The sequence below is a fragment of the Calliopsis andreniformis genome, chromosome 5, assembly GCF_051401765.1.
Source record: "Calliopsis andreniformis isolate RMS-2024a chromosome 5, iyCalAndr_principal, whole genome shotgun sequence".
Lineage (NCBI taxonomy): Eukaryota > Metazoa > Arthropoda > Insecta > Hymenoptera > Andrenidae > Calliopsis > Calliopsis andreniformis.
The window spans coordinates 116,802-136,646 of NC_135066.1; the positions used below are offsets into that span (position 1 = coordinate 116,802).

Here is a 19,845-nt window from a genome sequence, read left to right on the forward strand (position 1 = left end):
GACGATGGTGCACGCGGTTGCTAGGAAAATTAATCTCACCAAATCGTTCGATTTATCGGTTATCAATTTGTTTATGGGCAAGATGGCGAATCGGGAATAGGAAGAAAGAAAAACTGCTCGAGACGGTAAGATGAAATTACAAGGGGGGATAGCCAAGTATAACTCACTAAAAATGTCCCATGGTGAAAAGTACTTAACTACATTCATGTCTATTAAATATAGGTTCACACGTGCACGCATCTCAGCTAAGATTTTGTCGATTCATACCAGAAAGTAAAACGGACAAGGTCCGCCTTCCATCCTATCTCGCTCTAATTCAAACTTTTTCCACACCTCTTTCTTTAGTACGCGTGTTCGCGTTCCGATCGAGACTTTCGACTGGACGAAAGATGTCGAGTAAAGCGATATCGTTAGAGGCGTTAAAACGAAATACTATCGTCGTTGCTTTTATGGGATATTTGTAGAGTCATAAACTAGAAATCAATCTGGCACGGATGATGCAGTCACCTCGATTTATTTATACATTCTAAACAGTAGAGTGATTTTGTAGACCTTGAAATTGACAGAGAATACCCTGGCTGTTTTAGCCAAATTTATTTTTTCCACGTGAAAGCCAGAGAACACCTCCTGCTCTGCCTTGCAGTTCTTCTTTCTAAAGTCTTCTATTTCGAGTTAACAGAAAGTTGAAAGACATGCTAACTGAAAATATGTACATATAAGTAGCTATTGAATAAATAAAACCGCTCGGAAAAGGATTTACCGATTAAAAAACAGTAGAAAATTTTGTCATCGAGTCATAACGAAGAGAGAATTTCGAAGGCGGCAGTTGCGGGAGAGTACTACTCGTGCTTGTGATGCTATGCTGCGCAAGGAAAAGCGAGGCGATGTAGGTACTTAGATGCATATACCTATAACATCGAGACGTATCGGAGAATCAAGTTTCGCGTTCCCATGCGAGTGCAGTTGGACACGACCTATCGAGTCGATTCCTTGTGAAATCGGTTAACCCGTAGGTACATTGCCGACAAAGTAGCAGTCTCCTCTGGTTAAATTCTCGAAAATGTACACTCCCCTGAGAACTAGAGTTGAATTAACGATTTTCCAAGGATCGACCCGATCCGGAGAACTAATCGATGATAAAGTTAAGCGAGATGCGTAAACGCTGATCAGTCGACCAATCTGAACTCTGTTAAACAGCATCTTCGTTCTCTACTACGTTATGCGTTATAGGTAGGTATAGGAATCTACTAGTGCTTCTGGAAACAACGCAATCCGTTTTCATTCTTCAGAGAGTATTTCCGCGTAACGCGAAAAGTGCATCCGTGTCACACTCTCGTCTTGTAATTAGAATTTATCGTTTTTATACTTGATCGAGCGTGCAGGATCGTACACGGTCGAAAGGAAGGGAAATCGAGTAGGTGCGTGCCACTCTCGTAACTAACGTAACAGCTAGACGATCGTCACTGCTGCAACTACTCCAACCACTCAAGTCAACCGAGTTCTAATCTAACTCGCGAAGCCGAATCTCTTCTCGTCCACTCGATTCAATCTCATCGCTTAACCACAAACTATCATTGTAAACTACCTATGTTCATCTCTCCTCGTATGTACCTACGAGCTTGACGGTCCGTGCAATTTTGAAAAATTACGATCGTTCTGCTTGAAAGAGCATCAATGCTTTAATAAAATTTCAAGTCGGTCTATCCTTCTTCAAAGGAACTCGATTATCCGTGATGCATATATTACGCATTATACCCGCATACGTACGTTCCTGTTTAACACATCCTCTACCATGGCGGAATTCCAAAGTGTAATAGGATTTTAAACAGAGCTTGAATATGGAATCGCGTTGATCAACTGAAGAATGGTGCAAACAAAGCAAGTAACAGTTTTATTCAATTCATTGGAATTACAGAATACACGTTTATCCGTTCGATAAAACTTGGATTTCTGGAAAACATCATAGGGTATGTGTATCCCATGCGACACAGTATCTACCAACATGTTAAAAATGAATCTTTCGTTGAGAGAAAACTTGCCAGAACGGATAAAAACAGTTTTGATCCTTGATCAAATTTTACACGTACATGGTCAGTTAATTTAAATGGATTATATATCTAACACGTAAGCAAGTACTATATTCTGCAATAAAGCATGTTTATCCAAAATGGTTCTCTATAATGAAATTCTCGTACACGTCGACCCTTTCGTAATCTCGTTACGTTTCCCAAGAACACAAGAGGGTCGGTAAAACTAACGATAAGTACTTAAATATCGATAATCCTGCAGTTCGTGGGAGGAAAGTGCATTTTTACTTTATCAACACATATTTTTTTACGTTGTTACAAGTTACAAGTTACCATTACCGACGAGATATAGGTAAATTCACTTCCACCAAGAGAAGCAGAGGTGACCTCTTTACCAGAGCTGAGGAGCAAGTAATCGAGCAAAGAAAGCTAATAAATGAAAACTTGACAGTCCTACAAATACTTTATGAGAAAAACATATAATCAGGATCTTAGGACTATTCTTAAAGCTAGAGACTTGAAAAGTAGAAGCAACGAAATCTTTCGGTAGATACAATGGCTTCGTTCGATGTATGATGTTCACGAGAGTCTTGAGGTATATTAAAATTAGAAAAGTGATAAAGAGCTGATCAGTAAACGGAGGCTACGTACAAGATGATCAACGACAAGAATACTTGTAAAAAATTGATATTTCCCATCAAATAATCATTTCAGCAGTAATTTCTACTATACATATTATTAACAACAATCGTATGCAGTGATTCATGCAAATTATTAGCAATTATAATTGTTAATTAACAAAATATCAAGAAATTTACAAGAATTTCGAGATTAATCGAACGAAGAATAATGTATGAAAAGTTAATAGCTTGCTTACACCTGAGAACAATAACTGTGTAAACTGTAGGTCTCTGAGCCATGAAAGCCTCAAATCTCTAACAATTATAAATGTTAATAATTTGCACAACTGTACACCGTGTGCGATTGTTATTAACAGTATGTGTGCCAGAAATTGCAAAATTTTTCACAAATTATTCTTCGTTCGATCAATCCCGAAATTCCTACCACCCAAGAACTTCTTTGATTCGTTCCCCATCTACTCCCAGAGAGTATAAATACCCTTTCAAGAGCACAAGTGTCTCACTCGTGACGGGTCCTCCGACGGGTACGGATCCTCCTCGGAATCCACCCGAGGAACTCCTGGGCTCCCCTGGCTAGTGGACAACTTGACCACTGGTCATCGCGGATCACCGATAAGTATTGCTCAAATTCACTTTTTCTGTTTCCCCTATTTTATGTGTAGCTTATCCCACCCAACACCCAATGCTGTGCTTTATCTCTTTATTACCGTTTAGGTTTACAGCAAATTGAAGTATCGCATCCACCGATGGATTTTAAACTATTTCTAATACTTACACTCATACAGTTTAGGTAACCATCGAAAATCTAATTAATATTTCTAATTCTTACACGTACTTTCTATAAATGTCTTTGACTTGCTATTGCTAGTTTCAAGTTTAGGCTTTAAGATTTTTGTAAAGGGAGATCGATGGAACATTGATTCATCTATCTCTCCTCTCGCAGCAACCTCTACGTGATAAAACCTGGTAATCGATTCTGCCCGAACTAATGGCTGCGAATTGTCAATAGGTGTAAGGTAATAATTATAAATACAAATTGATGATTTATTATGATTTTTTAAGAAAGTTACAACAATTGTTTGAAATCTAATTACGAATTTCCTGACTTTACCGACTTTAGTAGTTGACTTGTAGATAATATGATATCGAAAACCATCGACGCAGACGAATATACAGAATTCATGACGGAAAATAATTAATTAAGGAACTCGAGTTAATGAAAAAGTTTTAATAATTAGAAAAAATATAAATTTTAAGTTTTATGCGAATTTCGTTAACCATTTGACTTTCTACATAGACTATAATATATGAACTTGTTATTAACTTATCAGGACACTTTGTATTTAATTTCACGTCGGTATTGTAACTGAAATTCTTAGTACTCATAGCGCTACACTCTTATTTCACGCACAGCCGCTAACGTTGAGCGTGACAAAAATGGTAATGGGACTTTGGTTTTAGAGCTCCAAGAGCGTAGGACAGAAAAAAGCATTGTTGGTCCAGCTTATCCTGTATACTCGTTTCTCGACTTGTTTGTAGTTGAGGAATTGTAATGCAAAGAGGGATTACTTACATATTTTACATGATCGATCGCATCGATCGAACAGAGAAGCAGGTTTGTATTCACGACGCAAGATGGTGTACCTTGTATATTCTTGCGAAACTGATATGAAAACACTTTCATTTTATATCATTGGCAATGAATTAATGTGACAGATCGTTTACTTTATTAGTAATTTTATTGTAATATTAGTTAAAGTGAGAGAAATGTATGCGATTGTTTCGAAAGTGTGTTAACAAGATACGCAACAGTAAGTGTCGGTTAAAGAAAAGTGAAAAAAATAAGAAATTTCATCTATCGGGGTACCCGCAGGATGCAGACGTAATCACACCCGCACCCACGTTATGTATTTACATACATAGGTAAACTTGAGCACGCAACGACCGACGCAACGGATTGACAGCGACTCATTTCAAAGAATTAACGCAGATCTTCGCTCGCATCACGTAAGACTTATCACGATAGGGGTAACGAAAGTAAGATGCGTCAAAATAATTTAATAAGAGAAATCGGCGTGGCATAAAAGTAGTATTTTTCGCCATTTCCTTTTCTTGGCTAGTTGGAATAGTCGTTAGTTTAATGGTGCGCATTACAGGTAATCCAAAGCAAGAGTAGGACCAGTATACGGTTATTCGCGCAGGTGTACCATCAGTGACCGCACACCTGTTCGATCGTTCGATCGAGTCAACAAAATAGGTTTTCTATTTTGATTCGTTGCAATTTATTCTCAGAAAATGCGTTTTATTCTTCATATTCGTCCACTAATATTCACCGTTTACCGAAATCCTGAAAAGTATCGTGATTGCGTCCGTCTGCCCTTAATAGCTTTATGTGAAAATATTTGAAAATTTTCTTCGTATTTGTCTTATTCACGTTACTCCTGAACATGCTTGTATACCTACCTACCTACCTAAGTACCTACCTACCGGCCTGCCTGCTTACCTGCCTGTCTGCCTGCCTGCCTGCCTGCCTGCCTGCCTGCCCATCCGATCTACATACTTACCTATCGAGCTATCTATCCTTCCAACTACCTGTCTATCTGCCCACTGTCATTTTTGCGTATGAACGTATTTATCACGCAAGACTTTTCGTCCACTTTTTGACGGACAGCCATTTTATCGTACGAAGTGTTAAGCTAGATGAAGGAAAATCAATGGATGAATGAAGAAAGGAGAGTTTTCCGTTGCCAAGAAGATCTCATACCTTTTATGCATAACATTGAACACGATATGTGCATACGCTGAGAACTGGTGCACGCGCGTATACGCGTGTAATACATTTGCTGGCAACGATACGGTGCGGTGTAGCGGCAGGTGAAGTACACAGCTGCTGGACAGCTGGACAGCTGGACCGATATCCGTTTTCAGGTACATTCCATCGTCGGCAAATGATAAGTTTACGTTTACGGAATTTGTAACCTCACGGTCGATCAATGTCAACTCGTAAGAGAGAATTTCCGGATCGATGTTATAGAAGGAATTCGGTCCCGAGATATGGACATGACCGAGGTTAAAAATGGGAAAGTTTATCGTCGACAAATATGTAAGTACGTCCGTAAAATATTGTAGATACCTACATAGGTGAATTGTCATTTATATATTTATGGTAACGCATAGAAGATTTTGAAATTAGGGGTATACGACGCTGTTTCCCTGCATCGTCAAGTAAATACCTATCCATTTACTTAATAGTAATAATAGTTCTGTACGAATGCGATTCGACAGCATGCTCGATACGACTAAAATAAAAGGAAAAGCTCTGGAAGTACAGAAGAGAACGGAAGAGAACACCTGCTTCTGTTCTCCATCCAACCACATCCTTCCTTCGAGCAAAGTCTCGCATTTCCTGGCCCATCCGACTAGGCGTTTGTTGTCGGTACATACTTGCATGCACATACATACGTACATGCATAGTATCGCAAAGTGTGCGTGAACCGGTCGGTTTCGGGAGGCCATACACACTACGCATTAGTTATATGGGCGTGTAGCGGAGAGAAGGTAGATGTGTAGCCCGCGGCTCTTAAAACCTTCGAGGCCGTATCATTTTTCGAACGGTTCTCACGAAACGTCGAACATCATCCGTCAGATTTTTCCACTATATTATGTCGATATTTCTGTACTGTTTCGTTGTTTTTGTTTGCTCGGCCGCGGAAGATAGAAACTCGATGGGAAAACAACGATAAGCCAAAAGATCCTGAACTTGAAGTATTCAAGAAAAGAAACTGAATCGTGCTATTGACAAGATTAATTTGTTACGAAGAAAACCTTCGATGTCGTTAAAAAAATAAGTTGGACGCACACGATGTAAGATCCATCGAATTACTCGATCTCTGCCTGATCCGGCAAGCCGGAGGGTCGCTTGTTCGCTGGTGTGCCACAGAGAATCGTTTCAAATACGAGTCCCCCTGTCTTCTTTCTCGAGAAGTTGATTAAACTTGAACAAATTCGTAACAGATAACGTGTGTTTTAGTTAGATATTAGGATTCGTTAATGAAGAATAAGTTGTATCGAAATTGAAATGCATCGACGCGTTAGTATGATTTGTCGAAAAAAGTGAAAAGCGGCGTCGATGCGATTGAAAGAAATGAACGTGTAGAAGTGGAAAAAAAGATGCAATGCGACTTATGCTGTTATGCGACGCAAGTTTCGTTGGCGCGAAGCGGAGTTTCGGTGCAACGCGGCGCGGCGGCTGCTCGTTCGTTCCGGCGAGCGCACGAGAATTGCGCAACGATTGGTTGGACTAGCGCGGTGCGCTGACTCAGACGGGTGAAATGCAGCGCGGGTGTTTCGTGGCGTTGTTCCGCGATAGTTGAATGTATGTAACTAAGTACATGCAACATAGATCCCGTCTAGTTGCTCGTTCGCTCGCGCTAATGCGTATACGCGCGAGTCCCAGTCGTTTCGCAAGCCATCATTATAGGTAGTAGGTACGTATAGTATCCGACTGGGTGACCGGTTCTTTTCCTCCTTTGCCGCCATGATGCTCGTACGGATGGACCGACAAGAATTACGCGGCTGCAAACAAACCCCTCTATCGCAATCTACTTTCTATCGGGAGCGTCGAGAAATATCGAACGTACGTAGTATCTGCTACCCTTGTACGAGTCACAGAAAAACATTACATATTTCTCGAAACTACTCTGACTTCTTTAAACTGTTGATCAAACATCAGATACGAGATTGATACGAAGAATGCTGAGATGAAAGAAGATGCGAAAAACTGCTGTCAAGTACTCTCCCAGTCATGCCTGTGCACCAACTACATTCTGTGTCCTCGGGAAACGCTTCTCGTAGATACGTATATCGAGGAGAAACGTTTAGTATTCTTGAGTTGCATGTAACATCCGGTTTAGCAGCGACAGACACTCCCATCGATCGCGAACAACGCTTATTCGAAACTCGAGGTTGATTCGATTTCGTTCGACTCAATCCTCAAAGCGAGGATGAACGAACGTGACACAAACAATCGTGTCAATTGCGACAGTAACAGCGCGGCGCGGCACGGCACGGCGACGGCGGCAACTCCTTTCGAGCCCGCGGAAATTGAACAATTTTCGTTCTCATTCGGGTAGGTTTGAAGCCAGTTAACACCGCTCGCTATTGCTCATCGAAAAGTGAAATGATAAATAATAGATTAAACTGCAGATAGCGATCGAGATTGTCATATAGACGATCGTGAAATCGATAAAAAGCCTTAGGAAGCACGAGACATGGCAATCGCGATATCGCACGCTTAAGAAATTCGATGACAACGGTTCGACGGAACAAAACGGATAAGGAGGTGGAGGGAGATGTTGATGGCGATGTTGATGGCGATGTTGATGGCGATGTTGACGGCGACAGTGGGTAAGGGTAGGGAAAACGTAGCTGAGCTACCTCCAGCTAAATGTAACCTTGAACGAGTACAGAGATCTCAGAGAGAAACATTCTATTTAGTACGTTTGATATTGACAGTAGCCGATTATTCGAGTATATAACGCAATTCGAATCGAGGGAAGAGAAAGAAAAATAAGGAAAAGAACAGGAAATAACACGAAGGGGTGAAAGAAGACGACGGAAGCTGGGAAGAGGAAGAGGAAGTGGAGGAAGATGAAAAGAGTGGAAAGAGGTGGAATTAAGGAAGGTACTTACGTAGACACTTAGAAGAAGCCGAAAGAAGAGGAGATAAGAATAATGGGAAAAGGGTGAAGACGTGGAGGGATAGAGGCAACGAAAAAGGAAAGAGAAAAGAGAGCAAGACAGAAAGTTTCAGGGTTAAAGAGGGACGAAAGAATGAGTGGGCAGCGATTGGCTGGAAAGGCAGCGTGTTTACGCTGATTGGGATAGTGGGGATACGCGGCGTCTCAGCTGAGTGCAGTATAGAGGTAGAAGCGCGATGGGAGAAGGAACTAGTTGCGAAGGAGCGCTCGTCGGGCGAGCGTGGTTGCGTTGTTGCGTTCTCGGCCGATAATGTCGTCTCACGATCGACGGCCGACCGTCGAATGTTGAGGAGAATCGCGTGAACGCGAGACTCGAAGCTCGCACGCCTACATATTATAGAGGTGCTGTTGCATAGTTGCGATCTCATTTGCCCTTTTCGCGCGGTCGAAACTGTGAAGAGCAATTACGCGTCGCCTTGGTCGCCTTCGTCGTGTCTTCATCGAGAAGAAAACGCGTCTTAAGTCGTAATTCGCCAACCACATTCTATCTATATATCGCGCGATTTGGTCAACAACGCTGTCGCATGTTTATCGCTGTCGTCGATGGTAGCCCCTTATGCTGGCCTTCGTTCTCGTCGTCGTCCTCGTCATCGTTGTCGTCATCGTGCTTCTCATAGCCATTCTCCTGACTATCGCCAGCAATCGATCGTCTCCAATCACTGCCTTTACCTGCCGTGCTGCCCTGCTCGCATCTTTTTATTCTTTGTTTATTCTTGCGAGAAAGAGCACGTCCAAATAGGAAGAAGGAGAATAGAGTAATAACGAAACGGAAATAGGTAAAACGAAAAAAAGAAGAATAGAAGAAGCAGAAGGTGAGGTGAAAAAGGGAGAAGAAGGCAGAGAAAACATTATTGTTGTGAGATAGCAAAGGATTTCTACCGTTAATACGGAAAACTAATCGAAGAAGAATACAAGGATAGAAAGACCGTTTTCGGTAAAAACGATCGAAGATTGTCAACAAAGCCCGGGATTCGAGTGCTATAGTGTGCTGAATCGTTAAAAGTGAGGTGTTGAAGGAACTCTGAGTTTTCGTTAAAAATCAGGTTCGAAGATGGTACCGCAACAACAAGACAGCCCCTCCAGTTCAGGAATACCCATGTTTGGATCGTTACTCGTGGATAAAAACTCAGCAACACCGTATTCGGATGCTACACAGGTACGGCACATGCATTTCCTCTCTTTTTTTCTTTCTTTTCTTTTCTTTCATTTTTTATTCACTCGTGGAATCAGAATGTTCGCTGTACGTTTCCCGTTCGACCGAGCCGTTTGCGGTAAACGAATTGCGTATGGATTTAGATTTCGAAACTCGAAACATCGCAGTGTCTGTCAGAACCCATCTTCGCGTTGTGCTCGAGTCGAATTCATCGCAACGATGACAAAATGACAACAAAGATGTCGATTTGAGGAACGCGTCGCACAGAAACAGACCTTGTTGTGTGTTAGGTAGATCAGAGGCAAACGAGAAATGTTCAAAGAAGATATACAATTTCATTTCGTTTGGTACGTCGTCGCACGATCGAATCTTCTAACTTCCAATAAACACACATTCTCGTGTTCGTTCAGCAAACCTTCCTCGATATTTGGATAGTATGTACCCCATGTATACATACCTATACACGTCCCAATAGTCGACCCAATTGTAGGAATTGTAAACAAACTTGACCGATGGTTGGCGATATTCGAGAGTTGACCGCGGTCGTTATGTACTAATGTTACCGTTGTCACTACGATTACCATTCCCGTTTACGAATCTTTGCTGCCCTCACGGTTCGATGCACGCTTCTCCGACAAACGAATTATAAACTTACCTTATCATCCAGAAGTCATGTTCATTCTCGACCGATCCGTTTATTTCAATAACGTTGAAACTCCGAAGAGCGGATTATTTTTAACTTTGTTCGTTACCTTTTAGCTGTCTATTCTAGTCGTTTCGTCGTTTATCATCTTCTCAAATCTTGCCCAACTGTGTTATCTTTTCTGTGCTTTCCCGTACACTTTCCTTTCAGCTTGTTTACTCGATTCAACTTTTATTCTGATTCGTCAGTTACAATCATCAGACGAATCGTACTCGAACTCTTGTTAATTTAGCCTTTTTTTTGCGTTTCTTTGTTACGAATAAAAAAGGAAACGTTTCGAATACATAATCCGTAAAGTGGTGTTAATATTTTTCATGCAACTACTATATATCTAGTCATTATTTTTCACTTGCATTTCTATGCAGTATGTACTTCTAGTAGGTGAATCTTTTATTACGGCGAGTTCTCTGCAGATTTTAACGCATGTGCATCGTGTCCAGGTTTAATTCACGTTCGATCCAGGTGTTCAATCCAAGTTCAATCCAGGTTTAACTATGTCGACCAATTCGCGAGTTGTCCCACGAGGACAAAACTCGAACGATGGAACAGCTTTTTTTGCATCGACGCTCTTCCATTACGATTTTTCGAATGAGTACTTTTTACTAGTTAATTAGCGCGTTTGCCACTTTGTGTTTCATTTTCGTCTAACTATATATATGTATTTGCAAAATGGATGCTTTTGTTCTGAACATATTCCAATGCAGCGTTATCGTACGTTCACAGATACGAATTGACGTTTATGACGAGTCGAGTCAGTCCAGCTGATCGTCTCTGTGTGGATTGTCGTGCGCGTGTTGTGTGTAAGAACGTCAGGCGAAACAGGACGGGGAGAGAAAAGAGAGCAGAAAAGACTGGGAATTCGTATCGATGCAAGGTGTGCACTATTAGTTTTTCTTCGTAAACTTGAATCGTTTGTTCTGAAGAGTATGACCAAAACTTGTATTTTATATATCTGTACGAATAATGTTTCCGATTCGAATATAGAAAAGTGTTCGAAGTACATTCAAGTATATTCATGGCTCAGTGTCCGACAACTTTTCAGATCCAATACCATATTAATGATCGTGTGTGCGTCCCCGCGTAGTGAAACGTTGCTTGACACGTTCGTTCGTTTTCAGCTTGGAAAAGGAGTAATCTTTAGTTTTTTCAGAAGTACTGCTTGACGGAAAGTTTGACAGACTGAAGACAATTGCTGCTACATTGCTAGAGAAAAGAAAAGTGATATATACATTATCATGTATAGCAAGCCAATTTCACGATTGAAGATAGAATATATAGGAATGGAAGAGGTCCCGATGAGTCGCTTCGGAAAACAAGCTTTGATCGCGTTCTAGCAATTGTATCGAACAAAAATCGTATCTTCGGTTATTGCTTTCATTTCCTGACGGTCGATGCTAAAAGTGGGCTAAACACTGTGTTGAAAGTGAAAGTTGACGAAAACCTTTCCATTAGTGGAACATGTAGACGAATCAGCTGTTATATTCAAACATTCAAATAGATTGAATGTCGATTGCATACTGTACCGACGTTCGTTGATTCCGATCATGATTGATAGGCCATATCGTCGTCAGACTCCTTCGTTAACCTATATGTGTAGTCTTTCAGTTTCTACCCGAATACGCGTCGAGTGATTGAGAATATCTAAAAGTATAACAGGCAGAACAGTCGAGCGTTGTCTGCGTTTCGAGGTGTACCTCCATCCATTAAGCAATGCAAATTGTAGTTGTCCTCAACCAACGAGAAGTGCATGTTCGTGTTCGTTCATTTTTCGCATCTCTCTCTCTCTCTCTCTCTCTCTCTCTCTCTCTCTGCCTCATCCATCCGTTTGTTTCTCATACAGAAACACACAACTGGAGTGGCTGCGAATTGTACTTGTACTGGGTCAAGTTCGTAGAAACTGACGGTACATGATAGATCGTAAAGAAGATTGAAAGTATTATTCGGTGTTTTTATTGCTCTGTTTCAGACGAAGAAGAACAATCCAAACCACATAAAGAGGCCGATGAACGCCTTTATGGTGTGGTCGCAGATCGAACGCAGAAAAATATGCGAGGTTCAACCGGATATGCATAATGCGGAAATCAGTAAACGTCTCGGTAGACGGTGGAAGACGTTGGACGAGACGGAGAGACGACCATTCATCGAAGAAGCCGAAAGGTTGCGGCAACTTCATATGATGGAATATCCGGATTACAAGTATCGACCAAGGAAAAAGACTTCGAAACCGATGGCGTCTGTGAGTCAGAAAACGACGAAAGAAGGTGGAAAGAAAACATCAAGGAAGTCGTCGACGTCGGTGGGAGGAATAACAGCTGGGCCAGGATCTGCGAAAGGATCTGCGCGTAACGATTCAAACAATAACATGCAAACGAATGGTAATATCGGTGGAACGGTAAAAAGATTGCAAGCTCAGTCGAGCGGTAGCAAGCCAATTTCGCGGTTGAAGGTTAAACTAGCGCTGGATAAACGGCCTCCGTTCGATTACACCCCTACCGTTCCGATTGTTAGCGCCAAAATACCGAGCAGTCCATCCTGTGTCACGCCAGATTCTCCCGAATCTGCCAGTTTTTACGAAGACAATTTCCTCGAGTGCGGTCCATCAGCCCGTTTGCCTGGAGCAGCAGCCGCGATCTCTAGTAAAGTGAAACGAGAAGCTAGTTTGAAAATGGATTACGAGGCAACGTTCGAACCAAAAGATCGTTTACTGTCCTCTATCGGTGGTGGTCCACCTGTTGCCTCCAACGCCAATGTCACTACTACCTCCATTCCTGCTTCTATCGGAGGTATAAGCTTGACCTCGAAAAGAAATTTCCGCGGTGGTCGAACAACAACCTCGGTGGCGGCAGCGACGGCGACGACGACCACGACCACGACGACGACGACGGCAACTCTAAGCAACCGCCGATTGAATTTTCTGATCAAAGAGGAACCGACAGAGATAGTAGAGACAGAGATGGAAACGACAGACACTGAAGCAGCTTTATCACCCGTCGCTGTATCTCTGTCCACGGCCACAACTACGATTCCTACAGTATCGTCTACGTCGATTCCAACCTCGAACGCCGTATCGTCAACGACTCTGTCGCTAGTACCGCCACCGCAACTGTCCAACGTGATAGGCAACTCAGTGTCAGCTGGCATATCGATCGACGATTCCACGGCCATTGCCACTCCTACCACTCAAGTTAAGCTCGAAGAGCCCGCGAATAATCCCAGCCTGGCCGATCTGTATTCGTTGACGGACCTTTTGCAGATACAACCGTCCGACTTTAAAATCGATCTAGATATGGAGACAATTACCACCGATTTGGACACGTTCGAAACTGCAAGCTCTAGCAGCGGTTCACACTTTGAGTTCTCCTGCACTCCCGACGTCACGGACATGCTTTCGACTATAGGCGTCGGCAACGACTGGGTCAGCTTTTAACGAAATCAAGTCTGAATATTTTCTAATACATACGCGTACACTCTCCGTTTCGCAAATGTGAACTCGATCTTCCTTTTTGCGCACGTGTGGCTACACCCGCACAAGCAGACAGATATCTTACACATAGATACGCGTGTAACACGTATCCATGTATCTGCATTCGCATTTTGCGTGAGCGAAATTGTCGCACGATGTTACGAAATGTCTCTTTGAAGGCTCGCGTTCTTCTGTAACTCTGAGTCCTTACGCGCCTCGTTCGTTGATTAACAAGTCCTTTTGTATATCTGTACAATATATTAGATGTAGGATCGTTTCTGTGTATAAATATAGATATATATTTTTACTTCTCGGCAGTGTTACCCTCAAAGGATTCCGGCGATCGCGTTCATGATCGGATAAGTAAGATACACAGTCGTAGTGAAACGCGGCGTTTACGGTGAACTGCTGTAGCAGAGTTGAAAACGCAGACACCTACTTGGTGCATATCGATAGATGCACGTGTAGTAATATATAACGTACTCGAAAGTACGTACGAGTATGTATATACATATGTATACGAGAAGTCGAAAAGTGTTTAAGAAAAAAGGAAAAAAAAAACGTACGTCCTGTCGCGTTCTGAAGTACGCGTGCATACCTAATCACATGCAAATACAACTTCTGAAAAGAAGACGAAATTGATTGTCGAACACGGACGCGTGCCTCGTTTCCGCTTTTGTTACTCTCGCGCGCAGTAACTTAAGAATATGATCTCTTCTTGTTTCGCAGGTCGAACGCTAAAACGTTATTAAGCGAATTCCAATATACATATGTGTATCGTGCGTGAAACGTTTGATCTCATGTTTTCCTTACCGTTAAATTAACATTTTTATTCGTAACGTTTAACATTTTCTTTGGATAACGGTCGCGCAGCGATTTCGTTTCTCGCGATCGAAATCTGAATGTTCAACTTCGCGATGCATCGGCATTATCAACCTGTAATGTTGTTGCGATTATCAGTGATGCGCGTGTAGTGACACGGTGAAAGCTATGTTGGCTATACACTGCCAATTTAACGTCTCCTACATCTTCTCTATAGTCATTATCTTATCATTTTTCCGTCGATCTTGCATACAGTTATTAAACGATTTTCACTTTTTACCCGCGCCATCGTTTTCTTCGTTTTCTTCGTTTTCTTCGTTTTCTTCGTTTTCTTCAACTCTCCTTACCCGCTCAAACACTTTGCGTATCGCAACGACACTACCGGCAGCATTATCGCTATCGTAATCATACCGTGATGTTACACGTTTGTCGATGTTGCCATCTACTCAAACAAATACATGTGTTCGTTGTGATTAACCAAACTAGGAGGAAAGGACAGACAAACGCGGCCGTAACCCAAACTACAAAAGATTGTTCTTGTGTGTCTCTCGCGATGGCTCTTTGCTTTTCTCGCGTTCAAAATATGATGCGTACACGAATACGTATCATCAGTTTACGTTCGTAAGATCCGAGAAGAAAACAATAGAGCAGCGCGTGTATGCACACTCTATTTTTTATGTAACGAATACGAGATCGTAGGAATGAAACACTGAGAACCAAAGTGGACGAAAAACCCCTTTATAATTCGTAGGCTGTGAATAATGTTTTCGAGTATCCGGTAATTTATGAACCTCGATAGGTTATTTAAAAGAAATCGATTGTGAAGAAGAACATGTAAGTCGCATAGGAAAAACGAGAATGATACTCGCATAAAGAAAAGAGAACGAATAAAGGCAATAAATGGTGTGTTCTACTGGCCGCGGAACACGCACACACACATACGCGTGCGCGCTAGACTCGCGAAACGAGTCCATTGACTCTGGTGGTGGCCGATGACAGCGATTTCCCTTTCACTAATCCATCGCGAGTTCCCAGCTCAATTGACCTACCCCGACCATCGAAGCTACGAAACAATTTAGTTTGATTTTAATGGAGATTATCATAATTTTGCTTGAAAATGAATTCCTACCGTTTGATATCACTGCGAATAAGAACAGTTTGGCTTCGGCATCGTGCGGTTATTTTCCATTACGAATAAAGCAGCGCACAAATCTACGTATCGACTAAACTGTACGTTCGTTAAAAAATTAATCGCTAACTAGATATAAACGAATACGCGAAAGTGCAATATTATTTGTGAACTTAAATGCATGCTTAGAGACGAGCGGACGGATGGAGAAAGGGACGGACCACGCAGAGGCCACGCACCCATATAAATACGTGTACGCTGGAAAATAATTTGGAAAATATTGTACTGTACTAGTTTGAGCTGACTAGTAGTTTGGTGTTACTAATAGAACAGATTGAACGAAACCTTAGAATTGACGGTTCTACGCGTTTTTGACTCGGTCAAAGTAGCACTGGTGATATTAGCGCGCTATATTTTCTGGCCCATTGTACATAGATATAAGTGATCGGGAACGAAACGAGCGCCGGTTTCTCGATATATAAATGCATATAAAGATAGGATACAAAGGATCTCAAGCGGAAATAATGATATTTTTTGAAAAATGATCGACCGAGCCCAAGAAAGATGAGACGGCAGTATTTTTGTACGAAAGTAGCGTCGAGTATAGAAAAGATGGTGCGTTTCGTCGATCGAAGAGAACGGATGTTTGGTACACGTTCTACGCTGTATCGACGAAACGCCATATCAACACCGCGAGGAACGAACTGTGCGATTACCACATATTCTTTCGTTTTCATACGCTTCGTTTCATCATTTCAGTTTTTTTTACGATTAGACTTTTCGTTCTTTTTTCTTCTTTCTCTTTATTTTTTGATCTTTACGTCGCGTCATGAGACTGATCGCGAGATGAAACTGCAAGCGAAAACCCCTTTAACTCGCATCGCAGAGAAATAGAAAAATGAGAGATGCGTACTGGTCGTTCGCTTTCGTTCGCGGTATTCGAATGGACATTTTTCGTGTCGAAGCAAAAGAATATGTGTCGTACTTGAGTGGTGATTTACAAATGCATTCATTTTCATGGGAGATTGAAAGGTGAGCGTTTAACGCGTTTACCGCATATCTAAAAGCGAACGATTACATATCCGAGCTCTATCTGATAGATTTAAGTTTTCATTATACATGTATACACACTATAGTGGAATTAGTTACGCTAACACCTAATTTTATATCCGTAACGACTGTACATTTGTATCTAGCTCTTTGTTTATAGTACTTTATTATCATCTTGTTATCAAGTATTCAATTTATATAATTTTTTTATCGAACTTATTAAAAAATATTCAGAAAGGAGCGAATGGTGTTTTCTGATTTTCGCATTCATGCAGCGTTCGCCCCCAAGTTCGTAGAAGAACGAAAGACAGCTGCATATTGACTCTTTCGATTTCTTTTGAGTCGCCGAGAGTTTCCCTCTCGCGAGCGATCTCGCGATGAACCGTGCGTCAACGATAATAACGCGCAGTAATGCTATTAATAGCTGCCTCTACCAACGAACGCTACGCAGTGGCACCGTTGCAGGCAAACTGCACTTGTGCTCTTCGACCACTTCCAGTCGTTTTTACAATTTTTCACCCTCCTCCGCGCGCGCGCCCTTCAACCCTGCTTTAATAACCTTGCATCACCATATCTATTGTGCGTATTCAGTTTTAAAAGTAATTCTTTAAACAACGACTATTCATAATGAATAACGTTTCGCAATGTTGCATGCGAGGTGATACCACCGTGTCTCTACGTACTATCGTCGTAGTTTCTGCTGCTGTTGCTTTTCTACAGACTCACTAGCGTCACCGTTACATTTCTTATTTATTTTAAGGATTAGCTGCTTCAATTAAAAGTACAAGCGCCTTATCGATAGTATCGCGATACCACTCGAGGGAAATTATGCACAGGTAAGCATCTATGCATGCACGATTTGCGAGCGCAAGCCGTAGAATACGCGGATCGAACGAGTCGCAAGAAACCGAATGGAACCGAATGAAACCGAATCAGATGAATTCTGTGACTGTGTAAGATAATCGTTCAAGGACTACGATGGCGTTACACCCATTCAACTAGGGTTGCGAACAATCGCCTACTGTTAACATCGTGAGATCACGCGCACGTGGTTCCCGATATCATCTGACAATTACACGCACCTCCTTCAGTCCAAATCGAAAGTTCGCAAGCTTGTTTTTCCGAAAACGATTAATGAAGCAAATTTGCTTGAAATTCTTACCGCATTTCAATTTTTCCGAGTAAATATTATACGTGGGTGTCTTGGTAAACATTTTCATCGGTTCGTTCTTCGTTTCGCGTCGAGGTTCAAGGTACCAGCTCTCTCTCGTACCACTGGTATTGCCGCTACCGACCCTCAACTCTATTTCTTCATCAAGTTCGCCGTATATTTTGGCATAGTTGATTTATCTCGTGTCTCCTTCGTTTCAATCAAACGTACGCTCGTTCAAATTGCCGGGTCGAACGACGAAAGTATGAGTTGGAGAAAAACGCATTTGATGAACGTAAGCCAAACTACGATATAAATTTCACGCTGTTTAAAATGCCAGCAATTGATTAAATTAGCAGTTGCCTTTAGTACCCCTATTATGTGTTAGAAAGTGCAATAGTAAACATTTGGGAGATACGTCTGAATCGTTTGAAATTGTACCATAAACAGGTGAAGTGATCTTTTCTTATATGAAATTTCTTGTTCGATCGTAGACTCGTTCGTGGAGCGAATGTTGCGCTGGTCAGTTCTCGTACGGCACGCATCATCGCTTACAGCCTTGCACTCGAGAACGTTTCGAAACGATTAATAATGCCGTCGAACCGATAAACTGGCTGTTTGCTGGTTCTTCGATCGCAGCAATAGACGGTAAAGGCAGGAACGGACAGACGTGGATGGGTTGGAAGCATGGAAGCGCATAGTCGTTGGTACGGTGAGCCGTTGCGTCGCGGGTAGGGGATGCTGATGCTGCCGCTGCCGGTGGCTGCATACCGCGAGGTAGCGTATATAGCTATCGAGGTCAATGGTTAGTCCAAGGTCCTGAGTTCGAATCTCGCGACTGGGTTCAACGCGACTCGGCATTTCCTCTCGCGAACAACGATCCCCGTCGTTCGTGGAACGCTCGAGGTCGAGACTTCGCGCCACGCCGCGCCGCACCACTCGCGTATTACTCGCTAAACGAGACTCTCGAGGCTTCTCTTGTTTTTTCGGTGTTAGCTTTCCCGCTGACTCTCGAAACGCAGCCTAATTGACGAAGCCACTTTTGCGACGAATCATCGGTCGTGTCATCTACTTTCAAATACAATGTAAAGGCGGGGACAAAAAGGTGCAAGTACCGGGCAAAGATCGAATAACGATAAATGAAACGTTCGTCTGATCGCGTACTTGGACGCGTGCAAACATCATAATCTCGCGATAAGGTCGCGACTGATTTATTCACCGATAAAAGTTTATTGGAAACACGTGTATCGCAAGCTGCTGCCAAAACCGGTCGTTCGAGAGAGAACGATCTTGCTCGACCGGCGCGGTGGTGCGCGACGCGCGACGAACGCTATGAATCACACGGACGGTTTTAAGTCGGACGTCGTAAACCCGACTCGTTCTTCGTACTCGCTTCCATCCTTCTTCGATCTTTCGTTTTTTCTTTCTTTCCGCCTGATGCTACTCGCTTGATGTCGCATCGCTCGACACGCGACGGCTGAACTTCGTCTTCGTCCTCGTCCTCGTCTTCTTCAACATCGGACGTCACTGATTGTACTCCTCTTTCTCCTCCAAATCGCTTGCAAGTCGACCAACATCCGTTAACGCGAATAGCGAAAAACAAACGGCGGGCGAAGACGCTGTCGTTGCGATTGTCTCGTTTTTCTTACTTTCCTAGCATCGCAACGGCTGGATATCGATTTATTAATTAAGTAGCGAGTTACGGATTCTTCTCGGCAATTCCATCAGTGTTCTGTTGTGAAAACGCTTAGCAAGCAACACGGTACATTTTTCGATTTGATTTGTACGTTAAACCGCCGCCTATCGAAGCAGTACCGTAGCAGCTTCGAAGCACGGCATCGAAGCGTGGGCGCGTGCAATGTTGCAACGTATCACCTCGGACAACTGTATACCAATAGACCGACTAGTTTCGCTAAGAAAAATTGCGCCCGTTAGTCAGAGCTTGCGA

General features: G+C 42.4%; 2 protein-coding genes across 2 annotated transcripts in view; one reads left to right on the forward strand and one right to left on the reverse strand.

Annotated features, from left to right (window-relative positions):
• Dh31 (diuretic hormone class 2) overlaps nucleotides 1-19,845 on the reverse strand; it is a 48,184-nt gene that overhangs the window by 6,097 nt on the left and 22,242 nt on the right. The window lies entirely within an intron of this gene.
• LOC143178978 (uncharacterized) lies at nucleotides 9,184-13,729 on the forward strand. The gene is made up of 2 exons (XM_076377928.1): nucleotides 9,184-9,583; nucleotides 12,250-13,729. Exons 1-2 carry the CDS (start codon nucleotides 9,479-9,481, stop codon nucleotides 13,708-13,710), a joined length of 1,566 nt encoding a protein of 521 aa, XP_076234043.1. The 5' UTR covers nucleotides 9,184-9,478; the 3' UTR covers nucleotides 13,711-13,729.

Bases quoted from the DNA above. Each gene is read 5' to 3' on its own strand.
- LOC143178978 (XM_076377928.1), top strand. From the start codon at position 9,479: ATGGTACCGCAACAACAAGACAGCCCCTCCAGTTCAGGAATACCCATG. The intron at 9,584-12,249 runs GTACGGCACATG...GCTCTGTTTCAG, and splicing joins CGTATTCGGATGCTACACAG to ACGAAGAAGAACAATCCAAA.